The sequence below is a fragment of the Perna viridis genome, chromosome 2 (assembly GCF_037379345.1).
Source record: "Perna viridis isolate PV_CMFRI_1.1 ecotype Kerala chromosome 2, ASM3737934v1, whole genome shotgun sequence".
NCBI classification, from domain to species: Eukaryota; Metazoa; Mollusca; class Bivalvia; order Mytilida; family Mytilidae; genus Perna; species Perna viridis.
The window spans coordinates 7,415,228-7,438,306 of NC_142446.1; the positions used below are offsets into that span (position 1 = coordinate 7,415,228).

Below are 23,079 nucleotides of genomic sequence, written 5' to 3' on the forward strand. Positions count from 1 at the left end.
CACTTCAATTAATTCAAAGCCTGTGGATGGACTGCGTCTTTCTCAGTCTGTCTGGTCTAAAACTGAGAATCTTCTTAGAAATGCTTCTCATGTACTAGGTACAGCGGAGCATTATTTATCTGCTGTAGCCCCATTACTGAAAGATATTGGTCTTCTTCCTGAAGTAAAACCATTTTTACTTCAGGTTGATAAAGCTCTAGGCTCTTCTCAGCTTTTACTTATGGGAAGTTTGGCAGACTTTACTTTATCCAAAAGATCTGAGATCCTGGATAAAGCTAGAGTTTCAGACAGCCTGAAGGATTCTTTATTGAAATCTCCATTGGACAACAAACCTTTTGGTCTTCCTCTTGATGAGATTCAGAAACAGCTCAGTCATGCTCCAGCACCAGTAAAGGTGAATGTTTCTCTCTAAGGAAATAATTCTAAGTGAGGTGGTTCTTCTACTGGTGGTTCTTCCTTTCATTCCACAGAAAAGAGAAGGAAGGTTTTCATTGAGGGTGGTATGAAAGGTGGTTCAATGAAAACTGTTACTAAGTGCCAACCAGGTAATTTTAAAGGCAGTAAGAGGTCCAATCCTTCTACCTAGGATTGATTATTGTTTATTGACAAAACCCAATCCAGAGGTTTTTTTTTTACAAAACTCCTCTTTCTCAAATCCCAGTAGGGGGTAGGGTTAACTCATTTTCTGTCGAAATGGAAAGATATTACCTCAGATTGTTGGGTATTGTCAGTAATGGAGGGATTAACTCTAATATTCAAGGAACTACCACCTCTTTCACCAGTTCCTATTCCATTGTCCAACACGACTCATCTGCAAAAAAAATCTCTTCTATCAGCAGAGACAGATTGTCTTTTGACAAAGAAGGCAATAGAGGAAAATCCTGTAACATCAATAGATCCAGGTTTCTATTCTCAGGAGGAATGGTTGTTCCATTATCTGGTTGTTCCCCATTTCAAGATGGAGACCAATCGGTCTATCAGAGCTTCAATACTTCCAGGTATGTGGACCACTTCCCTGGATTTGACAGATGCTTATTTCCATATTCCAATATGTCCTTCTTACCAAAAATTTCTTTGTTTTGTCTGGAACAACAAGGTTTACCAATTCAGAGCGTTACCGTTCGACCTCTCTACTCACGACAAGCTTCTCGTAAATACGGATCTAGTCATCAAACTGTTTCTTTCCCTGGGGTTCCTAATTTCTTGGGAAAAGTCAGATCTGATTCCTTCTCAGGATTTTACTTTTCTGGAAGAACATTACCTGACTCATCTAGGACTAGTTCTACCTCCTCAGTAAAATTTTCAGAACCTCAACTTGAAAATTCATAAGTTTCTTTCTCAAGAAACAGTTTCTGCTTGCCGATTTTTTCAGCTACTAGGTCTCTCGAACTCTTTAGCAGATGTTGTTCCTCTTGGTCAACTACACATTTGACCTCTCCAACTTTATCTAATTTAACATTGGCGCCCATCTTCTCAGAATTGGGAATATCAAATTCCAATTATTCCTCAGGAATTGTCTCCCCATCTTTTATGGTGGTCTGTTCAGGAGAATGTTTTGAAAGGCCAGCTTCTGTCCTTTCCAGTTCCCAATCAGACTGTTCACAGATGCCTCCAACCTCGGTTGGGGGGCGTATCTGGAAGGACGTTCAGTATCAGGGGTCTGGAGCCCAGACTTACTGAAAGAACACATCAATTTTCTAGAGATGAAAGCAGTTCTGGCAATCTCTCATTTTCAGCCTATTCTGAAATACAAGTCTCTTGTTCTTGCATCCGACAATACGACGGTTGTTGCTTACTTAAAAAACCAAGGGGGAACTCGTTGTTTCAAGCTATTTCTTCTTGCAAAAGAAATTCTTCTTTGCAATCAACTTCAGCTTCAGCTAGTAGTTCGTCATGTTCCAGGGAAACTCAATGTCTTAGCAGACTCTCTATAGAGAACTCTAGCCCCAGTGAATACAGAACGGGAACTTCTCCAGTCAATATTTCAAGCAATAACTCTTCATTGGGGGTCTCCTCATGTAGACCTGTTTGTAACAAGTCTCAACTTCAAACTTCAAGTGTTTGTGTTTCCTGTTCCAGACCCAGAAGCTTATGCAGTAGACACCATGAGTTTTCCTTGGGAAGGAATGTGTTGATATGCATTCCCTCCATTCAGATATCTGCCAGCAGTTCTTCAGAAGATTGCTTCAGAGCAATGTCTGATCATTCTTATTGCTCCAGCTTGGCCCAAGCAAGCTTGGTATCCAGATTTTCTTCAACTATCTTGTGCTCGCCCAGACACAACCTTATTTCCCAGTTCAAGGGCAAGATTCTTCATCCCAAGCCAGAGAATCTACATCTTTTCACATGGCTTCTCTCAGGGATAGTTTCAAGGAGAGAGGCTTTTCTGAGTGAGCAGTTAGAGACTCGACCAACATCCTATACAATGCTAAGTCGACAATCTTCAATAGTTGGTGTAGTAAGAAGGAAATTGATCCTCTCAAATTACTTTTCAGCAGTTAGCGGAATTTCTTATCTACCTTTTTGAAGATAAAAAGTTGTCTCCTTCCACAATTAAAGGTTATCGTTCTGCTATTTCCAGAATTATCCACTTTTCTGGTGGCCATGATTTTGGTAGTAATGAGTTCCTGTTTAATGAGGACTTTGTTTATTTTTTAAAGTTGAAATTTTTGTCACATTTTTCTCAGCATCTGCTCATCACAGTGCTTTGAAACTTTAACACATTCTTCCTGTACATATGCCATATTGTGGGATACAATATTCGGAAAAATTTGAAACCAAATTCCTGTTTAACCAAGGACTTTGTTTATATTTTGACTTCATATTTTTTAAGTTGAAATTTTTGTCATCCTTTTCTCAGCAACTACTTACCACAGCATCATGAAATTTTAACACCTTCCTGTAGGTATGCCATGTGGTGGGATTCATTTTCTGAAAAATTTGAAACCAAATTCCTGTTTACCAAGGACTTGTTTATATTCCTTATATCGTAATTGAAAGCTGGGATTTCACTAGTGAACCATAGCTCTCAGATTTTTTGTTCCATCTGAATGACATGTTGCGTCAGTATTTAGACAGGTGACCTTTGAATTTGGTGAATAGTTAGGGTGCACGTTACATGTACATTTAGGTGCACTGTTTTGTACACAAAATTGACCTGGTCTAATTTTGTAAACTTAAAATTAAAAGTTGAAAGATAGTGGGTATATTGATTAAATGTAGTTAAGCATTATACATAGACAGATGATGGTAAACAAGTGTACTTTAAATGAAGAAAGGTATCCAGAATGCTTCAATTCCTTGCCCTAGTAGGTTTTCTTCTCAGAACCAGCTGTCTGATTTTCTATTATACCTAATTTTGTCTGTACTTTAGGAACTAAATTAGCAAGAAAATGAATCAAATTTTACCTATTCGTTCCCCCTCATGCATACTTTCTTCCTATAGTAATTTCTAAGTACCTGATATTTTACAAAACCTAGTATTTTGCTGTTAGTTTTGAAAAGGCATTCCTGACTTGTACTTAAACTCAGCAATATTTTGCTCAGCAGTTACCATTGCTACTGTTTTTTACAGCAATATTCACTAATGCACTTATAAATTACTTGAACCACCACACATCAAGGGTTAGAAAAAAATATGTACTTTTTAAAAAAACAAACTTGAAATTTCTGTTAAGACTGTCTCACAACAGCTTTATTTTTAAAAAATGAGACAAAATTTTCAGAAATGGTGTAACTGTATAGTACCACCATAGTAGCAATATACAGCTTGGATAAGATTTGATTTTGACAGATGTAAGTGAAGCGAGGGGGCACTTTTTGGGGAGAGGAATATTGTTTGAAATACAAGTTAATGATAGAGAGTATTGTCACTTGGATAGTACTTCTATTTTTAGACGGATTTCCTTCAAACATAAACAAATGGTTAATGGCAAATAGAGCTTGTATGTGATTGATTTTCAAAGAAATAAGCGAAAGATGAACTTTTTAAATATATTATACAACTTATGAGTTCCATCTAAATATGTCACATTATTTCTTGCATATTATTGATTATATTTGTGAAGAATATTGTCAAGTTAGAGCCAATTGCAGTATGGTTGAAGGAGTGTCATCACTGCAGTTATTGAAAACCAATGGGTGGCTTTATAGCGGATTAATCTTTCCTTGGTCAGATAGCATACCCAGTTTTATTGTCCAAGAAATCTGTTAAGTGGGTGCACTGTTTATTTTGAAGTGTGTTCAGTAAGGCCTTTAATTTTAATTGTTAATATTTCAGGAGCAATTTGTAGGTATTGTTGGTAAAGTTGGATCTGGAAAAAGTTCAATATTTAGTGCTATTTTGGCAGAAATGTCTCACATCAGTGGATATATTCATGTAGAAAACTTAGACAGTATTGCCATGGTTACCCAGGAGCCATGGATACAACATGCTACCATTAAAGATAATATACTGTTTGGCCAGCAGTTTGATCTTAGAAAATATGATGCTGTGATTGAAGCTGTTGCTCTACTGGATGACCTGAAAGTAAGTGTGTTTTTGAAATATATATTGGTCGTTCCCTCCGCATGACTCGAACTCGTACCACTGTGACATCTGTGGCAACACTGCCTGCACAAAGTCCAGCACCCTAGACCACTCATCCAGCTAGGCTATATATATTGTGTACTAAGTTACAACCCTAGATTAATCCTACGAGGAGGAATGACCCAGCCAATGAAAGCTATATTTTTATATAGTCTAGCTGGCCGATTGGTCTATGGCGCTGGACTTCGTACAGGCAGTGTTCAAGTCCCACGGAGGGAACGACCAAAAATTTGCATCGCAAATTTGACAGTTCTAACATCATTGGGAATTTTTCAGACTCTTATATATATATGAGTGATTCTTTTTGTCTGAGAGCAGTATTCCAGGAAAATTAGCAATTTTATTTCTATTGATAATGTAGGATTCCCTCTGTATTGCTTGTTTTGGATGAAATATTGTAGTCATAAATGAATGAGGGGATAAAACTTTCATTCCCATTTTGAGTTTTTGAGTGAGCTTAAGGGATTTACCAGTAGCAATAACTTGAGGTAAATAATATGATTGCATTAGAGTATAAACTTATTTTTATACGACTGCAAAAACAATTTTGGATTGTATATGTAAAATGGTATCACTCTGTCATTGTTGTCATTGGCATCCATTCACTTTAGTCTTATTTACAATAACTTCAGTAAAATTTATCCGATCTTTTTGAAGTTTCAAAACATTGTTCCAAGGGACATGGCAGAGGGCTCTATAGTTTTTGGAGGTTTTTGCCCCACCTTTTTGGAAATAAGGGGCTAAAAGGGCGAAGATGGGTGTTATTTTTAGAATTGATAAAAAACGCTGATTGTCAAATTTTCCATGTTTAATTTCAAAATCCATAAGACAAAAGAAATTAAATTAGACTTCAATTATTATCGAAGTCGTACACCTGCATATCAAGCGCAAGTTGACACCTGTGTCACGGGTTGCCAAACCCTGTAAAGATAATAGTAGCCGCCGACACTCTCTTTTGGTCATAATTAGGTCTACTGATCTTGTTTATTACATAATATAACCTGAGACAAGAAAGAATGCTACACAGAGTGGCAGTAGTTTAGTTGTACCCTCCAGTTCAGGTCCTAAAAAAAAGGAGTGCAGAGTAGTTGTGTATTCACTACAGGGATGTATGCCTAACTAAAATGAGAAGCTGACAAAAACAAGAAGAACTTCAATTCTTTACCTTTGTAAACATGATTATTACACCCATACACAGATCAGTGGACCACTGTACATCATATAAACAAGCTATTTTTGAAGATGTATTAATTATTTTTCGAGCACCTGTATATATTTTCAATGTACCCAAATGGAGATTGAGAACCACTGACATAGCATCTCCACATATAGTTATTTAGCATTACTTCCAGTTTTCATTTATGCATATTAATTAGGTCATCGTGGAAACACTATTAAATTATTTTAACTTTATTTAGTGCTAACCTGATGAGAAAATGTTTGTTATTTTCGTATCTGAACATACTATAGTTTTATAAATATAAATGTTTAAAAATGATATTTTTTGTGTCATGACTCCTTTAAGTATGTCAAAAACTAATTTTGTATCCACACTTACCCCAAATGATCAGTTTGACAAGCCGTGGTAGTATCATGCTGTGCTCTGCAAAGCTCTTTATTAGTAGAAAAAAATGCAAGAACAATAGTTAAAAGTTGCTATCTTAGTCCTGTTCCTTATTTTGTGTCACCTATATTAAAACTGTGTTACAGATTTTACCTGCTGGAGATAAAACAGAAGTTGGAGAAAATGGTGTGACATTGAGTGGTGGTCAGAAAGCAAGGTTATCTTTAGCTAGAGCATTGTATCAGGTAATATCACATGAACTTATTTTCTTGTTCTCTTTGTTTTCAAGGTTTTCAAGGACATGGAACCTAAGTCTTGGGGGTTGCAAAAATTGGCAAATTTGGAAATAATCTATACAAGAAAAAGAAAAACAAATGTCAATTTTTCATGTTATGAGAGATCATTAATACTGGTAATCCTTTCATGAAAATATGTTTTTCTAACATCAACAAATGCATTTGTAAGGCGGACAGAACATTCAAAGTAATAGTAAGATTCAAAATCAATTTACCAATTATATTAATAATATCAAACAACACACCATTCTACTTTCTGTTCAGATTACCTTATTTATCAGCTAATCAGATTTCCAGTTTCATGATTCTGAAAGCATTATTCAAAGGGCAAAACCCAAGAACTCTGCAAATGTAATCAGAAGAGAAAGTTGAATGGAGTATTCTTAGATTTTACATGCAGTGATTGGATGGAACAATTAGTAAATCTGATTATGTATCCCCCATGATGGTAGGAAGACATATTGTTTTATCTTGACTTGTTCAGAGATTACTAGTAACATTTTCTCAATTTTCATTGTGATTTGTATGTGTCTAATTTTCATTGAGTTTATTTCATTCCTCTGACCTCAGTGTCAAAGATCATACTTGAATTACATCAGTAATGTCTCCTTAGTTTCTTATCACAATGTACATTGCTTAAGTTAATGTCAATACTTTGAAAAGTAATTAACATTAACTTGTAATTCAATATGAAATTAATGTCATTCACCTATGTTGTGGTAGAATACAACAAAGTTAAAACTTACAAGTTTGTTCAACTGTTGTGTTAGGCAGCACCTAACATTTGATTGGTTTGATTCCTTTTAGTTGATTTATAATTCTAAGTGATTCACAGAATCGTAAGTTATAATATAGATTCTGGTAAATATTCATGTTTTCCAGGAAAAAAGTGTTTACCTTTTGGATGACCCATTTGCAGCAGTAGATTCCCACGTTGCTAGACACATTTACAACAAATGCATCATGGGATTACTGAAGAACAAAACTAGAATCTTGTGTACACATCATACCAAGTACCTTACTAATGCTGATGTTGTCATGGAGATTAAAGATGGTACTATTGTTCAAATAGGTTTGTTTCTCCATAACTATAAGAAATATAGTATCGCAGAAAATTAAATGTGACTTCCTTCATCAGGTTGAAGAGTTTATTCATATTAGTTGCGTATGTATCAAATTTTGATGTTATTCGTTTTGAAACCCTGAAAATGACAGATTTTGCTGCTTGAAACCCTAATAGATAGGAAGAATAATTTGGTTGATGAAATCACCATTATTACAAGGCAAATGCAAGATTAAATGATTTAAAGTTGTGCAGAAATTCCACAGAGAGAGGGTTAAAATGATGTTATAATGATGTCTTTCTGTTGTTCCATTCTCTGAAAGTCTGAATTTATTGTTGCTTTAAACCTGTTTATTGTTTAGTCAAACTTGAACATAGTATGAATCATTTTGACATCCCCTTTTTCTTTAACAGGCAACTTTAACGTTATTTCCTCTTGCCAGAGCAGACGACTTCAGAAAATATTTGTTTCTATTCATTTACAAATTTTTCAAGCAAAATTGTTTTCCCTAAGAACTAATTCATTGATATGTGAATTGTTTCATTTATATGTCTGTGTGGTACATTATCCATGTATAATTATATATTTATCTGATCTAGAACTTGGTTTTTATAGCATAAATTCATGACTTTATTCACAGTGCTTTTGAGGTTAAGGAAATAACTTTTTCAAAAACATGTTTGATTTCTACTTTTACAGTGTTCTGGTGTGCCTTGGGAAATAAGAATTCAGGTCCAGGAAGTGAAATATTTTGTGAAAGTTAAAGGACCTTGAAAGCACTATAGTTTTAAAAGGAAAGATTGATGGCCTAAATTGATTATTCATATAAATCATGTGTAACCTTTATATTGGGTCAAGATGAAAAATGACTGAGTCTATTACATCATTGGTGACCTATAGCATTGTTCTAGTTTTTTACGTATAATTAGACATAATTTAAATAGAAATTAATTTGGACCAGTTTTTGCCTTCATTTGTTACATTATACAGGCTCACCATCTGAGGTTCTAGGTACAGTTCAGCTAGATGATGATCATTATACTCTGCAATCTAAAAACCATGAAGACATGTGTGATGACATAGAAGACCCAGGACTGGTGAAAGTTGAGGAGCAGGAACAAGGCATTGTCAGATTACATGTCTACAAGTCATATTGGTTTGCAGTTGGTGTTTGCCTGGCTCCTATGATTTTGATATCATTGTTTTTAATGCAGGGTATGTATGTGACATTTGACATTCCAAAGACTTAGGGCTTATATGCCTTTCGAGGTCATTCCACCCTTGTTACAAAAGAGACTATTTCCACTACCTAAAGAATGACCTTTGGCAGTTGGGCACTCCATTTTCTCATGTAAGCCTAGAAAAGTCTCTCTGTAAGTCATCAATTGCTTAACAAAGTTAAAAACAATCTCAACAAGCTCTGATTAATTTTGGCTTTTGCTGTGTAGTGATTAGATTTGTAATTTTTGGTGTTTCGAGGTAAGTGTTTCTGGACCTGTTGTGTCTCTAGTTTTTATATTGCACATTTTTCTAACCAATAACTAGATGCACCATTTACTTAATTTTGTAAACATTACAATACTACAATAATAATTTTGTTTATAGCATCAAGAAACATAAATGATTGGTGGTTGTCTTACTGGGTTAGCCATGATAATAACAAGTCCATGGATGTAAATCTTGCACTGGAGATACAGTCTAAATTTACTGCCATTCTTGAAAGGTAGACAAATAGTCTTATCTTAAGTCATTTCTACATTCTTTCATATTTTTTTTTATCAGATTTTACACCATGACATGAAAACATGTTATTAATTTGTTATAAAGTAAACTATAGCTTCTTTTATTATTATTTTTTAAATATGGAGAAATGTTAAATTTATGAACAAGATGCATTATCAATATTGTATTATAGATAAAGGAATGCTAAATATTTGCGCTTTACTCTAACATTGTATTCCACTGTTAACCCATGATATCAGTATACAACATTATAGCTATATAATTAAGGGTATTTTTCAGTTCAAATGAATCAATGACAAACATAACAAGAGCAGAAGATAACCTCAGTTTTTATCTAACTGTTTATGGATGTCTGGCAGCTAGCAACTCGATCTTTACTCTTATCAGGGCTTTCTTATTTGCCTATGGGGGAATTTGTGCAGCAAAAAGTCTTCATACTCAGATACTTACGTCTGTTTTAAGGGTAAGTGTAATTAAATAAAAGGATGTATATTATTGGTTATTATATCACTTTTTCGGGATATATAGAAATCATCCTGTCTGTCTGTCTCTTTGTCTGTCTTGTGAGCACAACTCCTAAACCACTCAATGGATTTGGATAAAATTTTATATGTAAATGTACAAAAAGGAAGATATTATCAAATTCCTGCAAAAGAAGATAATTCAATTTAAAGGTTTTACTTGTTTAAAATCTTGTAAGCTCAACTTTAAAACTACTCCATAGATTGTAGGAAGGTTAGGCATCATATGAAGACATGCATGAAGAAAATTTTTTTTTTGTTCAATGTCTCAAAAAAGAGATAATTTGACTTCAGTAATTTACATGTTAAAACCTTGTAAGTGCAACTCCTCCTAAACTGCTCAATGGACTTAGATGAAATCTTATATGAAGGTTAGGCATCATATGAAAAAAGTTAAGTAATGTAAAATCACCTCAAGCAAGAAATAATCTGACTTTAACGTTTTGTACGTCAACTTGAAGTTGACATTTTATCTTTTTGGACTTGAACAAGGATATATAGCCCATTGATTAAAGTTGATATTTCAAAACTCTATAACTGTCACCATGACCTAATTGATCATATATGGAGTGTCCATTTTAAATACAATCAGCAATATCCAACTGTCACAAAATATTAGCTGTGTTGTTTTTTTTTATATTTTTGTTTATTTGATGGTTTTTTTTTGTAGTCAGGATTTGAACATTTCCTCCTACTTCACCACCTGACTATTGTGCCCTAGGGTATGAAGGATGTATATTGTCAGTGTTCGACTGGGTGCTCTAGGATGTGAAGGATGTATATTGTCAGTGTTCTCTGACTAGGGTGCCCTAGGGTATGAAGGATGTATATTGTCAGTGTTCTCTAACTAGGGTGCCCTAGGGTATGAAGGATGTATATTGTCAGTGTTCTCTGAGTAGAGTGCCCTAGGGTATGAAGGATGTATATTGTCAGTGTTCTCTGACTAGGGTGCCTTAGGGTATGAAGGATGTATATTGTCAGTGTTCTCTGACTAGGGTGCCCTAGGGTATGAAGGATCTATATTGTCAGTGTTCTCTGACTATTGTGCTCTACGGTATGAAGGATGTATATTGTCAATGTTCTCTGACTATTGTGCTCTACGGTATGAAGGATGTATATTGTCAATGTTCTCTGACTAGGGTGCCTTAGGGTATGAAGGATCTATATTGTTAATGTTCTCTGACTACGGTGCCCTAGGGTATGAAGGATCTATATTGTCGATGTTCTCTGACTAGGGTGCTCTAGGATATGAAGGATGTATATTGTCAGTGTTCTCTGACTAGGGTGCCCTAGGGTATGAAGGATGTATATTGTCAGTGTTCTCTGACTATTGTGCTCTACGGTATGAAGGATGTATATTGTCAGTGTTCTCTGACTATTGTGCCCTAGGGTATGAAGGATGTATATTGTCAGTGTTCTCTGACTATTGTGCTCTAGGGTATAAAGGATGTATATTGTCTATGTTCTCTGACTAGGGTGCCCTAGGATATGAAGGATGTATATTGTCAGTGTTCTCTGACTAGGGTGCCCTAGAGTATGAAGGATGTATATTGTCAGTGTTCTCTGGCTATTGTGCTCTAGGATATGAAGGATGTATATTGTCAATATTCTCTGACTAGGGTGCCCTAGGGTATGAAGGATCTATATATTTTTAATGTTCTCTAACTAGGGTGCCCTAGGGTATGAAGGATGTATATTATCAGTGTTCTCTGACTAGGATGCCCTAGGGTATGAAGGATGTATATTGTCAATGTTCTCTGACTAAGGTGCTCTTGGATATGAAGGATGTATATTGTCAGTGTTCTCTGACTAGGGTGCCCTAGGGTATGAAGGATGTATATTGTCAGTGTTCTCTGACTAAGGTGCTCTACGGTATGAAGGATGTATTTTGTCAGTGTTCTCTGACTGTTGTGCTGTAGGGTATGAATGATGTATATTGTCAGTGTTCTCTGACTAAGGTGCTCTACGGTATGAAGGATGTATTTTGTCAGTGTTCTCTGACTATTGTACTGTAGGGTATGAATGATGTATATTGTCAGTGTTCTCTGACTATTGTGCTCTACGGTATGAAGGATGTATATTGTCAGTGTTCTCTGACTAGGGTGCCCTATGGTATGAAGGATGTATATTGTCAGTGTTCTCTGACTATTGTGCTCTAGGGTATGAAGGATGTATTTTGTCAGTGTTCTCTGACTGTTGTGCTGTAGGGTATGAATGATGTATATTGTCAGTGTTCTCTGACTAAGGTGCTCTACGGTATGAAGGATGTATTTTGTCAGTGTTCTCTGACTATTGTACTGTAGGGTATGAATGATGTATATTGTCAGTGTTCTCTGACTATTGTGCTCTACGGTATGAAGGATGTATATTGTCAGTGTTCTCTGACTAGGGTGCCCTATGGTATGAAGGATGTATATTGTCAGTGTTCTCTGACTATTGTGCTCTAGGGTATGAAGGATCTATATTGTCAATGTTCTCTGACTAGGGTGCCCTAGGGTATGAAGGATGTATATTGTTAATGTTCTCTGACTAGGGTGCTCTAGGATATGAATGATGTATATTGTTAATGTTCTCTGACTAGGGTGCCCTAGGGTATGAAGGATGTATATTGTCAGTGTTCTCTGACTAGGGTGCCCTAGGGTATGAAGGATCTATATTGTCAATGTTCTCTGACTAAGGTGCTCTTGGATATGAAGGATGTATATTGTCAGTGTTCTCTGACTAGGGTGCCCTATGGTATGAAGGATGTATATTGTCAGTGTTCTCTGACTATTGTGCCCTAGGGTATGAAGGATCTATATTGTCAATGTTCTCTGACTAAGGTGCTCTTGGATATGAAGGATGTATATTGTCAGTGTTCTCTGACTAGGGTGCCCCAGGGTATGAAGGATGTATATTGTCAGTGTTCTATTGTAATGTTTATTGATTAAACTTAAAATAGTAAATAAATTATTCAATGTAGAGTCAAAATTCAACTCTTCTACTAAAACCTCCCAGTATGATGTTGAACTTTGAAATAAGTAGTAGAATTTTTGCAAGTTCAAAATCCTTAATATAGACAGCCAACACATAAACTACACATTTCAAGGAATTAGGACAGTTTTCTTGATTTTATAGATAGAGCTCAGCAACTGACATAAAAACTAATGGAAGAAGGATTAGTTGCTTATAGATTACAGCCTTTATTTCAAATTTCTACAGTTGCCACTACTAACTGATATGGAGTGTCCATTTCCATTGGGAGCCACCAATTGCTCTAGATGTCTTTTCTCTTTACCAGACCTTACCTTCAAAAATCAGCATGACAGGTGTCTTGCAAGAAGCAGGAACTTGTCACCCTTCCTGAGCACCTAAGATTACTTCCAGTTTTAAATGGTGTTTCTGCTGTTTGTTTTTTTTTGCAAACTTTTTATGTTTTTGTGTGTCTTGAATGGTTTGGTTTTTTTTTGAGTTGTACTTTTTGATATTCCTTGTGTTGTTTTGTTGCTTTGTATTACATGAACTTAATCTTACAGTATTTCTAGGGTGCATTTCTTGAGCAAACAAAGATATGCTTTTTCATGTTGGTAATCCATGACAAGATGATGTCATCATTGAGCAGGCCATTAATGGAAATAATGAAATTAACTGAAGTTTGGCAGTTATCCTTATTTTGGTTGCAGAATAGTCATAAACTCAAACATCAACCATACCTTATTTCATGTATGATATTTAGCATACAATATATTTATTGGCAATGAATGGGTTAATTTTTCTCTGCCTGACTTGTACATTGCTTTGAAATAACAGTTTACAATACTGACATGATTTTGATTGAATATTGTGTTGACTTTCAGGCTCCCATGTCTTTCTTTGAGGCAACACCCATTGGTAGAATCATCAATCGATTCTCATCAGATCTTTACAGTATTGATGATTCATTGCCATTTATATTGAATATATTCTTGGCCAATATTTATGGTATTATTGGTACAATAGCTGTTCAATGTTATGGATTACCATGGTTTGCCATTCTTCTGGTACCATTAGGACTTGTCTATCTTAGAATTCAGGTATGTAGTTTAGATTTAATTGTAGTGTGGATGAATTTTAAGATGTTTTTGCCTTGAGTCTTTTGATAGCCTATTAAAGAATTTATGTACTATTTTTATGACTTTACAGCTTAGTAGCTCTAGCATTTCTAGTTTCACTGTTGTCCATCTTTCCCTCATTCATTATTTTACTGTTTTAGGCCTCAGCATTCAGTTTTACCGATGCATGTTACATATGTACAGAGATGTGCCATATATTTTTGGTCATTTTGAAATTTTTATTCATTTTCTTGTTCCCATGAAGTTTTGATGAACTTTGCAGTCATATTAAACTGCGCTGTGTGAAACATTTTGATTGAACTTTGATCTGAAGATCAATTTAATGATTTTTGCATGACAGATTCTTGTCTGGGCTGTAACTTTTTTTTTGTCTTTTGGTATAGGCTTTTGATATGTGGCATGAGGGTAGATTAGCTTAAGACAATGTATAACTTACCACATTTGGTGACCTTTGACCTTAAACTTTGACCTCATGGTCTAACTAATTTTTGCATTACTGTTTGTGTATGGTCTGCAATGAGTTTTGTGTGTTAAATTGAATGTGGTGTACAGGATTATTACCACAGATGGATTCCTTCTCATGATATTTGTCATGGATGACCAAGTGATGGCTATTTAATCCAATCTGAATAAACTTGAAAATATTGAATACAAAAAAAAAAAAATTAATAAACTATATACAAAGTTAACAATGTTCACCAATAGAAAATATAAAAGTGACTTCCTTTGAACAAACGGCTTTACTGTAGTGCTGGAGCATCATATAATGGGTTTTCATCATGATTCCGGTATTTAATTTGTATATTCACTATAACATCAGAGACAAGGGGTGAGTATACTCAAATGGTAAATCAGGCTATGTCCACCATACAATGAAGGTAAAGTAAGCTTGGACACACTCCAGAATAGACCCTTTTGTGGTTAGTTGATGAGCATGTTCAGTATACACTTCCACGAGGTAGGGCTTGGGTAGAACAAAATAATTTTCCGTGTGGAAGTGTATATTGAGCATGCGCTACGCATACTCATCGACTATCCTACAGTTAGCACAAAAGGGTCTATATGAATAATGAGTTACTGCAGTTATATTATGATACTGTATCACAAATTGCTGTTGATGCCGGACTATGGACTAATCAGTACTACCATTACTGGACTAATCAGTACTGCCGTAACTGGACTACTGGAACACTACCATTACTGGACTACACGAACACTACCATTACTGGACTAATGGAACACTACCATTACTGGACTAATGGAATACTATACTGCCATTACTATACTAAAGCTATTGGACCTATGAAATATATAATAATTCCATAGCTAGAACGTTTTAAAATGTCTGAACGCTATAAATTACAAGGCACTTCAAAATATAAAGAAATACATGTATATAATATACTGTGTACATATGTCAGTACAAAAATAACACTGCTATGTGCTAATGTGTTGCACATACTACTACTACTATGCAATACACATGTTTTACATACAATATTACTCCTTGCATGTTTTGCACACTATACTACTCAGTAAATATATGATTTACACAAAAATATAATCTATACATAGTTTACCGTGTGCTCTACATCTTTACAGACTGTTGAAAATACTCCGAGCATACGACACTCATCACACCTGGAATAACATGCAGTACATCGTGCATTTCAAAGCACATAAAGCATAATTCTTACATATTATAAACTATACTGTAAATAGTTTGAATTTGTACAAAAAAATATGTATGAAAAGACGGCAAATAACTTTATAATACAAAAGGTTTCAGCGGAATGATGTGTGGCAGTTTTAGCACCGTTTAATATTAAATAAATAAATAAATAAAACTGTGACTTACCATAGAAAGCCAGTGCCACGTCCGCTTCGTGCACAAATATCACACACTACCCAGACATGTTGATTCTACAGGTGACAGTTGTTAAACTGATGTCACAATAGTAGGTAATTTAAAAGGAAAATATTGTTACAGTCTGATGATTGAGGTATTGCAAAGAGTATTGAAATGAAAAATCGATAAATAACCGACACAGTAGAAATCGGTTCAAAACAAAAAATATACAATCAAAACAAATGTTTTGACAATATTTAGTTAAGTTTTTCTATGTTATAGGTATTGGGAAAAAATACCAGTGGATTTATTCAAATATGTTAAAATCCAAAAATATGGCCAAAACGTGAACACATGAAAGAGTGATGATGTACATACACAATGTAGCAAACCAAATAAAAAATTACACATAGAAATTAAAGATAAGGCAAACAAGACATCACACAAAAAACTAAACCACTAGCAATATGAACTCCCACAAAGAGTGACATCAGATGCTCTGGAAGGGTAAGCACAGGCTTGTATAACATTAACAATATAAAATGTAGCCCTCTTTTATACTGAAAGAACTTGTTTCCTGTACAGTTTGTGTAATATATATATTATACATTATCCCAGAGGGTCAATGTTGCAAAAGTTTCCAGGCTTCCAATTTGAGAGCAATACTATCTGAGTAATCAAGATTCTAGTGGAAATCAAAAGAATGTAATCCAGGGACAAAGGCCCAACATGGAAAACAGACACGAATAAAAATCAATCCTCCCAAAACTAGTAGAATAAAGTATATGTGTAGTAGTTACAAATTTTAAAAAGTTACAGAATGAGCAGTATTTTTATATAGTCCTTAATGTGTCAATCCAGAGGTTGAGTATTTAAGTATACTTACATTTATGACTCCTCATCATTATAATTCTCATGTAGCTCCAAACCATTAGGTTTAGCCAAATTCTTTCAATTGTTGAACTTATCCTTATTACAAGGCCTACAAAAGTCTCCAGGGGTCAAAGTTGTCAGACAAGTCCATGTAAGAGTTATTGCCCTTGAAAGGGGAAAAATGATGTTTTTATAACAGTTTTCAGCCTATATCTTGAAAGCTATAGATCGAATGAAACTTTCAATTCCTCAAATGATCCTTATGATAAGTGCTACCAAAGTCTTCTTTGAGAATGAAACTTTCAGTTGCAGAAATAATCCTTTTGATAAGGCCTACAAAAGTTTGTAGGGATCAAAGTTTTTGGATGACTCCTTGTTAGAGTTATTGCCCTTAAAAGGCAAAACGGTATCTTTTTAGGTCTCACTTACCACTTACGAGTCAAGTGGCCACCCCCAATGTAGTACCGAAAACACACTGAACCTAGAAATATGCATTGTAAATGCATTATTTGTGTGTATTCTGATCAAAAGTAGTCAAAATAAAGCTCAGAATGTGTACTTTGAAATCATATTTGTAATTTACTACAAAAGTGTATGAATATTGTTTACATGTTTGAGTAATTTGCCTCCATGCTGTCAGTTACCAGAAAAAGTAAAAAAGTTGATTTTCAGTATTTTTTATTCAAGTAAATTTTGTGAAGAATTTCTATGGTCATTGTACCATTAGAATAATGATTTTGAAAGCCTTATTTTCCAAGCTTGGAAATGGTATGCAACTTTAAATTGTCAATTGTTCTGGGAATTCACAGTGAAACTTTGAAAATTACTTGTTGAACATGTAAAGTAATGGAAACATCAGAAGTGTTTAGTGAGACCTTAGCAGTTTTCAGCCAATATCTTGAAAACTATAATAGATAAAATGAAACATTCAATCGTTGAAATGATCCATATGATAAGTCCTACCAAAGACTTTTTTGAGTCAAAATTGTTGATTAACTCCTTCTTAGAGTTATTGCCCTTGAAATGCAGAAATTTAATCAGGTGAGCCATTCAGGCTCTTGGGAGCCTTTTGTTGAGCTAGCTCACAGTATGTTTAGTTTACTACAAATTTGTATGAATGTTATTTAATTATGTTAATATTTGCCTCCATGCTGTCAGATAGCAGAAAATGTAAAAATGTGGATTTGCAGTATCATTATTAAAGTTGATTTTGTGGAAAACTTCTATGTATATTGTACCATTAATAGAATTGTTTAAATTTCATGTTCATTGTCTGAATATAGCTGAAATATTGCTGCTTGGATGTTAAACCCCAACAAACAAACGAAAATAGAATTGTTTAGAAATCCTTGTTTTCCAAGCTTTGGTATGTACCTTTAAGATAATATTTGTCCTTGATATTCATAGTTTTTTATGAAGTTGAAGAAAATTGTACAATCAGCTGTCATCGTTATATTTTACAGCAATACTACAGACATACAAGTAGAGAGTTGAAAAGAATAGCCAGTACATCTTTATCACCTGTATATGCTCATTTCTCAGAAACAATCACAGGACTTGTAACTATCAGGGCATTTAGAGCAACAGATAGGTAAATGTCTGTAGAATTGTATTAGGTTTGAGAAAACTACCTATCCTCTTAGTCTTTTCAAAGTTACAGGGATGATGTATTTTCAAGATCACTCATTAAATTATTTGGAGGTAGTTTTAGGGATATTAAGTCAGTTTCTCTTGTAATTCAACTATACATGATTCAAAAGGATATACATAATAATATTAAAAGTTGCATACATGTCAATGTAAACTATTCACAAAGAATGTTTGTCACTGAACTAGTCAGAATGTAAAACCTTTTGTTTTTATACCCTGCCACATGAAATGATGGGGATTTATGTTTACCTTCTGTAAAGTTGCCTATTCATCCATTCGATTGTCCATCCCCCATGGCTTTCAGATGATAAGTTTAAAACTTAGCCAGGTTGTTAAGTACCATAAAGTACAGGTTATGTTCTGATTTTTCATAATCCAGTTATGTAGATTTTGAGTTAGGTCATTTTGAAAAATTTGCCATCCCCCTTTTTTGCCATTATGTGGCAGGGTATATCTTAATGTTCCATTAATGCTCTAAATGGCAGAAAGGGCCATGTGATCAATTGCCATCCCTTATTGTCCACTTTAGATGTCTGTAAATTGAAATTATTTGATAGATATTAATGAAAGTATGCTTGAATGTTTCTTAGAGTATTCTTCACAAAAAATTGAATTTCAATTTTTGATCCTTCAGCTCGTTATTCAGTCCAAGCTGTAGGACAACTCCTTGTTAGAAATATTGCCCTTGAGAGATGGAAAATGACATTTTTTGCAAATTTTAGCCAATATCTTGAAAAACCATGATAGATAGAAAAAAAATTTTGACAAAAGTCCTCATTGTCCTTGAAAGGCAAAAAAATGCCCTTTATTGCAGTTTTTAGCCCCGTCTTGAAAACCTTTATAGATAGAAAAAAAATATCTTTACAATTGGGTCAGCAAAAGTCTTCATTGATTTGATGGAAGTTGTAGGACAATTCTTTGTCAGAGTTATTTCCCTTGAAAGACAAACGGTGATGTTTTATGTAGTTTTAGCCAATATCATGAAAATGCAATAGATAAAAAAAACATATTTCATGAAGTTATCCTCATGATAAGGCTTTGAAAGGAAGTTGTAGAAAGACTTCTTGCACTCAAAAAATGAAAAATTACATTTTATTTAAAAAAAAACTTTCCATTGATGAAATGATTTATGATAAGGCCTGGAAAATTCTCCCCCTAGGTGGAAGTTGTAGGAAGACTTCTTGTTAGAGTAATTGCCCTTGAAAGGGGGAATACTGACATTTTTGAAATTTAAGCCCATACCTCAAAAACTTTAATATATAGAAAAAAACTTTCAGTTGAGGAATTAACCTTTATAATAAAGTCTGCAAAACTCTCCTATTGTAAAAACTTGTAGGAAGACATTGTTAGAGTTATTGCCCTTGAAAGGCAAACATTGATGTTTTATGCAGTTTATATCTTGAAAACCATAGTAGGAAGGAAAAGACTTTCAGTTGATGAAATAATCTTTACAATAAGGCCATCATAAGTTGTCATGGATCTGATTTGTAGCATGAGTCATTGTTGAGTTTTTGTCTTTTAAAGACAAAAAATGAACGAGGTGAGCCATTCAGGCTCCTTAGAGCATCTAATTAATTTTTAATCAGATTTTTTAAATTCCTGCGTGTGTTTTACAATCAGATTTCAGATATTAGGTTTAAAATCCCAAAATGTTACTTTCTATTTTTGGTCCAATTTCAAAAACTTTTAATTGAATTTCCAATATTGTGCTATATGTGTGTATTATGAACTATAAGTCCCTGTGCTTATCAAGAACTAATATTGTGCTATATTGTGCTATATTATGAACTGTAAGTCCCTGTGCTTGTCAAGAACCAATATTGTGCTATATTGTGCTATATTATGAACTATAAGTCCCTCTGCTTGTCAAGAACTAATATTGTTTCCCATCTTGCTCCAAATAAAAGAGTTTGAAATGTTGTGCTCTGTTAAGCTCTTTATTGTAAAAATTAATGTAATTTGGACTTAAAAAATCTCAAGTTTTTCATCCATATGACATTGTTAGCTCTCTCATACCTACATTACTATATTTATTTCCATGCAATTTATACAGAAAGGATACCATCACCAATATCAAGAATTCAAGAATCCACGAATTTGTGTTTCTTCCCTAATCCATGAAAATTGGTATCCATTAATTAAAATACTTTCACAGTATTTGTCTGTCACATTTTTGGTTTCCTTGTGATATTTAATGAATTTCTCTACCAATTTTTTTTACGAGAACACAATGTTTTGTGTTGTTTTAAACTTACAATGCATTTTAGATAACCCAAAGAAGTATTATTTTATAATTGTTTTGCCTTAGTCAGTATTATAGGGATCTAAGATGAAGTGTTATTTTATAACTGTTTTGCCTTAGTCAGTATTATAAAGATCCAAGATGAAGTATTATTTTATAATTGTTTTGCCTTTGTCAGTATTATAAAGATCCAAGATGAAGTATTATTTTATAACTGTTTTGCTCTTTCAGTATTATAAAGATCCAAGATGAAGTATTATTTTATAATTGTTTTGCCTTTGACAGTATTATAAGGATCTAAGATGAAGTATTATTTTTGTCTGTATTTAAGGAATATTTTGTAGATTTGTTGTATTGTGTTGGGGAAATCACCAGTTTAGTGACCAAATTTGGATTTCAGTGTATTAACAATATCTGTATTAGCATTCAATATTTTGTATCTAAAGTATTTAGTTTTATTTTTAGGTTTCGACAGGAAAATATTAACCGACTGGATTTAAACCAGAGAGCACAGTTTGCAGGACAAGCTGCTTCCAGCTGGTTGAACTTTCACCTCCAAGTTGTTGGTGTTGTAATGGTTGGTGGGATAGCATTTATTGCTGTTCTACAGCACCATTTAGGTGAAGTAAGTCCTGGTAAGCTTTCTATTTGTATTGGATATGTCATTTGTTTAAATTGTTGGTACTTCTAACCTTAGTAATGAAACCCAATATTATTCTGTGTTCAGTGTTTAAATTAGTGAGCTCTCTAGAATTTGCATTTTAAGTATTTTGATCAGACTTTGTACATAGTTTGGTTTTCAAGAAATCCTAGTATCCTATCATTTTACAATATCATAGGACAAATTTAAACATTACAGTGTCATATTTTTTAATGGTATATGGGTGCCACAATTATATATATTTTAATGTTAAATTTCTAATTGAAGCACACCACATCTTTTTGACAACAATCACTAAAAAAAGTGTTTGAAATTAACTGTAAATTTCCACAACTTTTCTGCAAAACATATGTTGTATCTACTACTAAAAGCTGTCCCAGATTTTTACTCTAAATACGCTGATTAGACATCTGCCATCTATTGCCTCTTTTCATGCCTTTATTGAAATTTATTTTTGTGTCTTTATCCAATCCTCACATTTAACTCGACAACTACATTGATTGACATTGAGAATGATACACAGCACAGTTAAACACTATGTCTGCAAGATGTCATTGGATTTTTTTTAAGTTAGATTTATACAATGAAGAAATTTGCCTATCTAGTACATCAATTACTTGATATGTTTGGTAATGTTTAAAAGAAATTGCTTTGTTTATATTATTTCAGGTTTGGTTGGACTTGCCATATCATATTCTCTGTCTGTCACTAATCTCTTATGTGGAGGTGTAAATTTCTTCACTGAAACAGAGAAGCAGATGGTCAGTGTTGAGAGAACAAAGCATTATATTGACAACATTCCTGCTGAACAGTCTGAAGGATCTCTCATTGTATGTACCCAATACTGCACTTAATAATTACCCAATACTGCACTTAATAATTACCCAATACTGCACTTAATAATTACCAAGTGGAAAATATGTTTAATTTATTGAAGATATTATGTCCGACTCTACAATTTCAATTAAAATATTAGTTTCCTACCAGTAAAGCTGAAGAAGTTTATAATTAATGGTTTACTTCATTCTTCTTACAATTGCAGACATTGTCGTGGTTATTGTTGTCTGTAGACACAAGTTAGAATAAGTCTATGGATCATATTGAATTGTTTCATACAACTTACGCAGGTTGTGATTGAAGTTTGTGGTCCTGGCCACACCTATTATGGAATTATTGGCCATAAAGAAGCTTATCTTAAACTTTTGATAAAATGCATAGTTCATGATTAATTTCAATTGGATTAAATATAATTTTTTTTGTAATGCTAAACCTTACTGTAATTAGATTTGTAGTTCTGGGCCTGGTTTCAATGAATCCACACTTTGCTCCTAAAGATTTTAACCAAAACTGGATTATTAGGTTCTTAGATGAACTGAATTCAATCATGTTTTAAACAGCTGCAAAAAATGTGCAGTCATATGTTATCATGATCTCATCATCTGGTGTCAATAGACAATTTGGTTTCCAGATAGTAATTTGTTTAGAAATGTAAGGATCTTTATAGAATATGCCACAAGGAGCCATACCACAAAAGGAAGGCTGGGATTGATTTTTGGGGTTTTAGGCATATTAAGGGGCAAAAAAATGGTGTGAAACAAGCTTATTCATTATGTCGAAACAATAACTTGACTATTAGTGAATGCACCTCTTTGAAATTGTACCACAATGTGTCATACCACAAGGGGAAGGCTTTGATTGATATTGGGGTCTTGAATTAACTGTTTAGGAATAAAGAGTCAGAAACAAGCATATTCATTATGACAAGTGAATTGGTCTCTTTGAAATTGTACTGCAAGGTGCTATACAACAAAAGGAATTGATTTAGGGGATTGAACCATTTAGGAATGAGGGACCAAAAGGGACCAGAAACGAGCATTTTTCCTAATATCTGGATAATAACTTAAGTTAAAATGCCATCCCCCAAAGAAAGGCTTAAA

The 23,079-nt window shown here is 34.0% G+C and overlaps 1 protein-coding gene across 5 annotated transcripts in view; it reads left to right on the forward strand.

Annotated features, from left to right (window-relative positions):
- The window catches only part of LOC148623499 (ATP-binding cassette sub-family C member 10-like), a 42,789-nt gene that overhangs the window by 11,760 nt on the left and 7,950 nt on the right, over window positions 1-23,079 (forward strand). For 4 of the 5 annotated variants that reach the window (XR_015919451.1, XR_015919452.1, XM_088565341.1 and 1 more), the window contains exons 6-15: window positions 4,280-4,528; window positions 6,299-6,397; window positions 7,331-7,520; window positions 8,503-8,727; window positions 9,118-9,235; window positions 9,535-9,718; window positions 13,613-13,828; window positions 18,053-18,180; window positions 20,947-21,116; window positions 21,812-21,972. Coding sequence is in view for 3 of the 5 variants with exons in the window: in XM_088565341.1 (XP_088421467.1) it covers window positions 4,280-4,528; window positions 6,299-6,397; window positions 7,331-7,520; window positions 8,503-8,727; window positions 9,118-9,235; window positions 9,535-9,718; window positions 13,613-13,828; window positions 18,053-18,180; window positions 20,947-21,116; window positions 21,812-21,972 (1,740 nt within the window). In the remaining 2 variants the exon portion in view is untranslated. The remainder of the gene's footprint in view (window positions 1-4,279; window positions 4,529-6,298; window positions 6,398-7,330; window positions 7,521-8,502; window positions 8,728-9,117; window positions 9,236-9,534; window positions 9,719-13,612; window positions 13,829-18,052; window positions 18,181-20,946; window positions 21,117-21,811; window positions 21,973-23,079) is intronic. The other variant, XM_088565342.1, reaches the window with a different exon arrangement.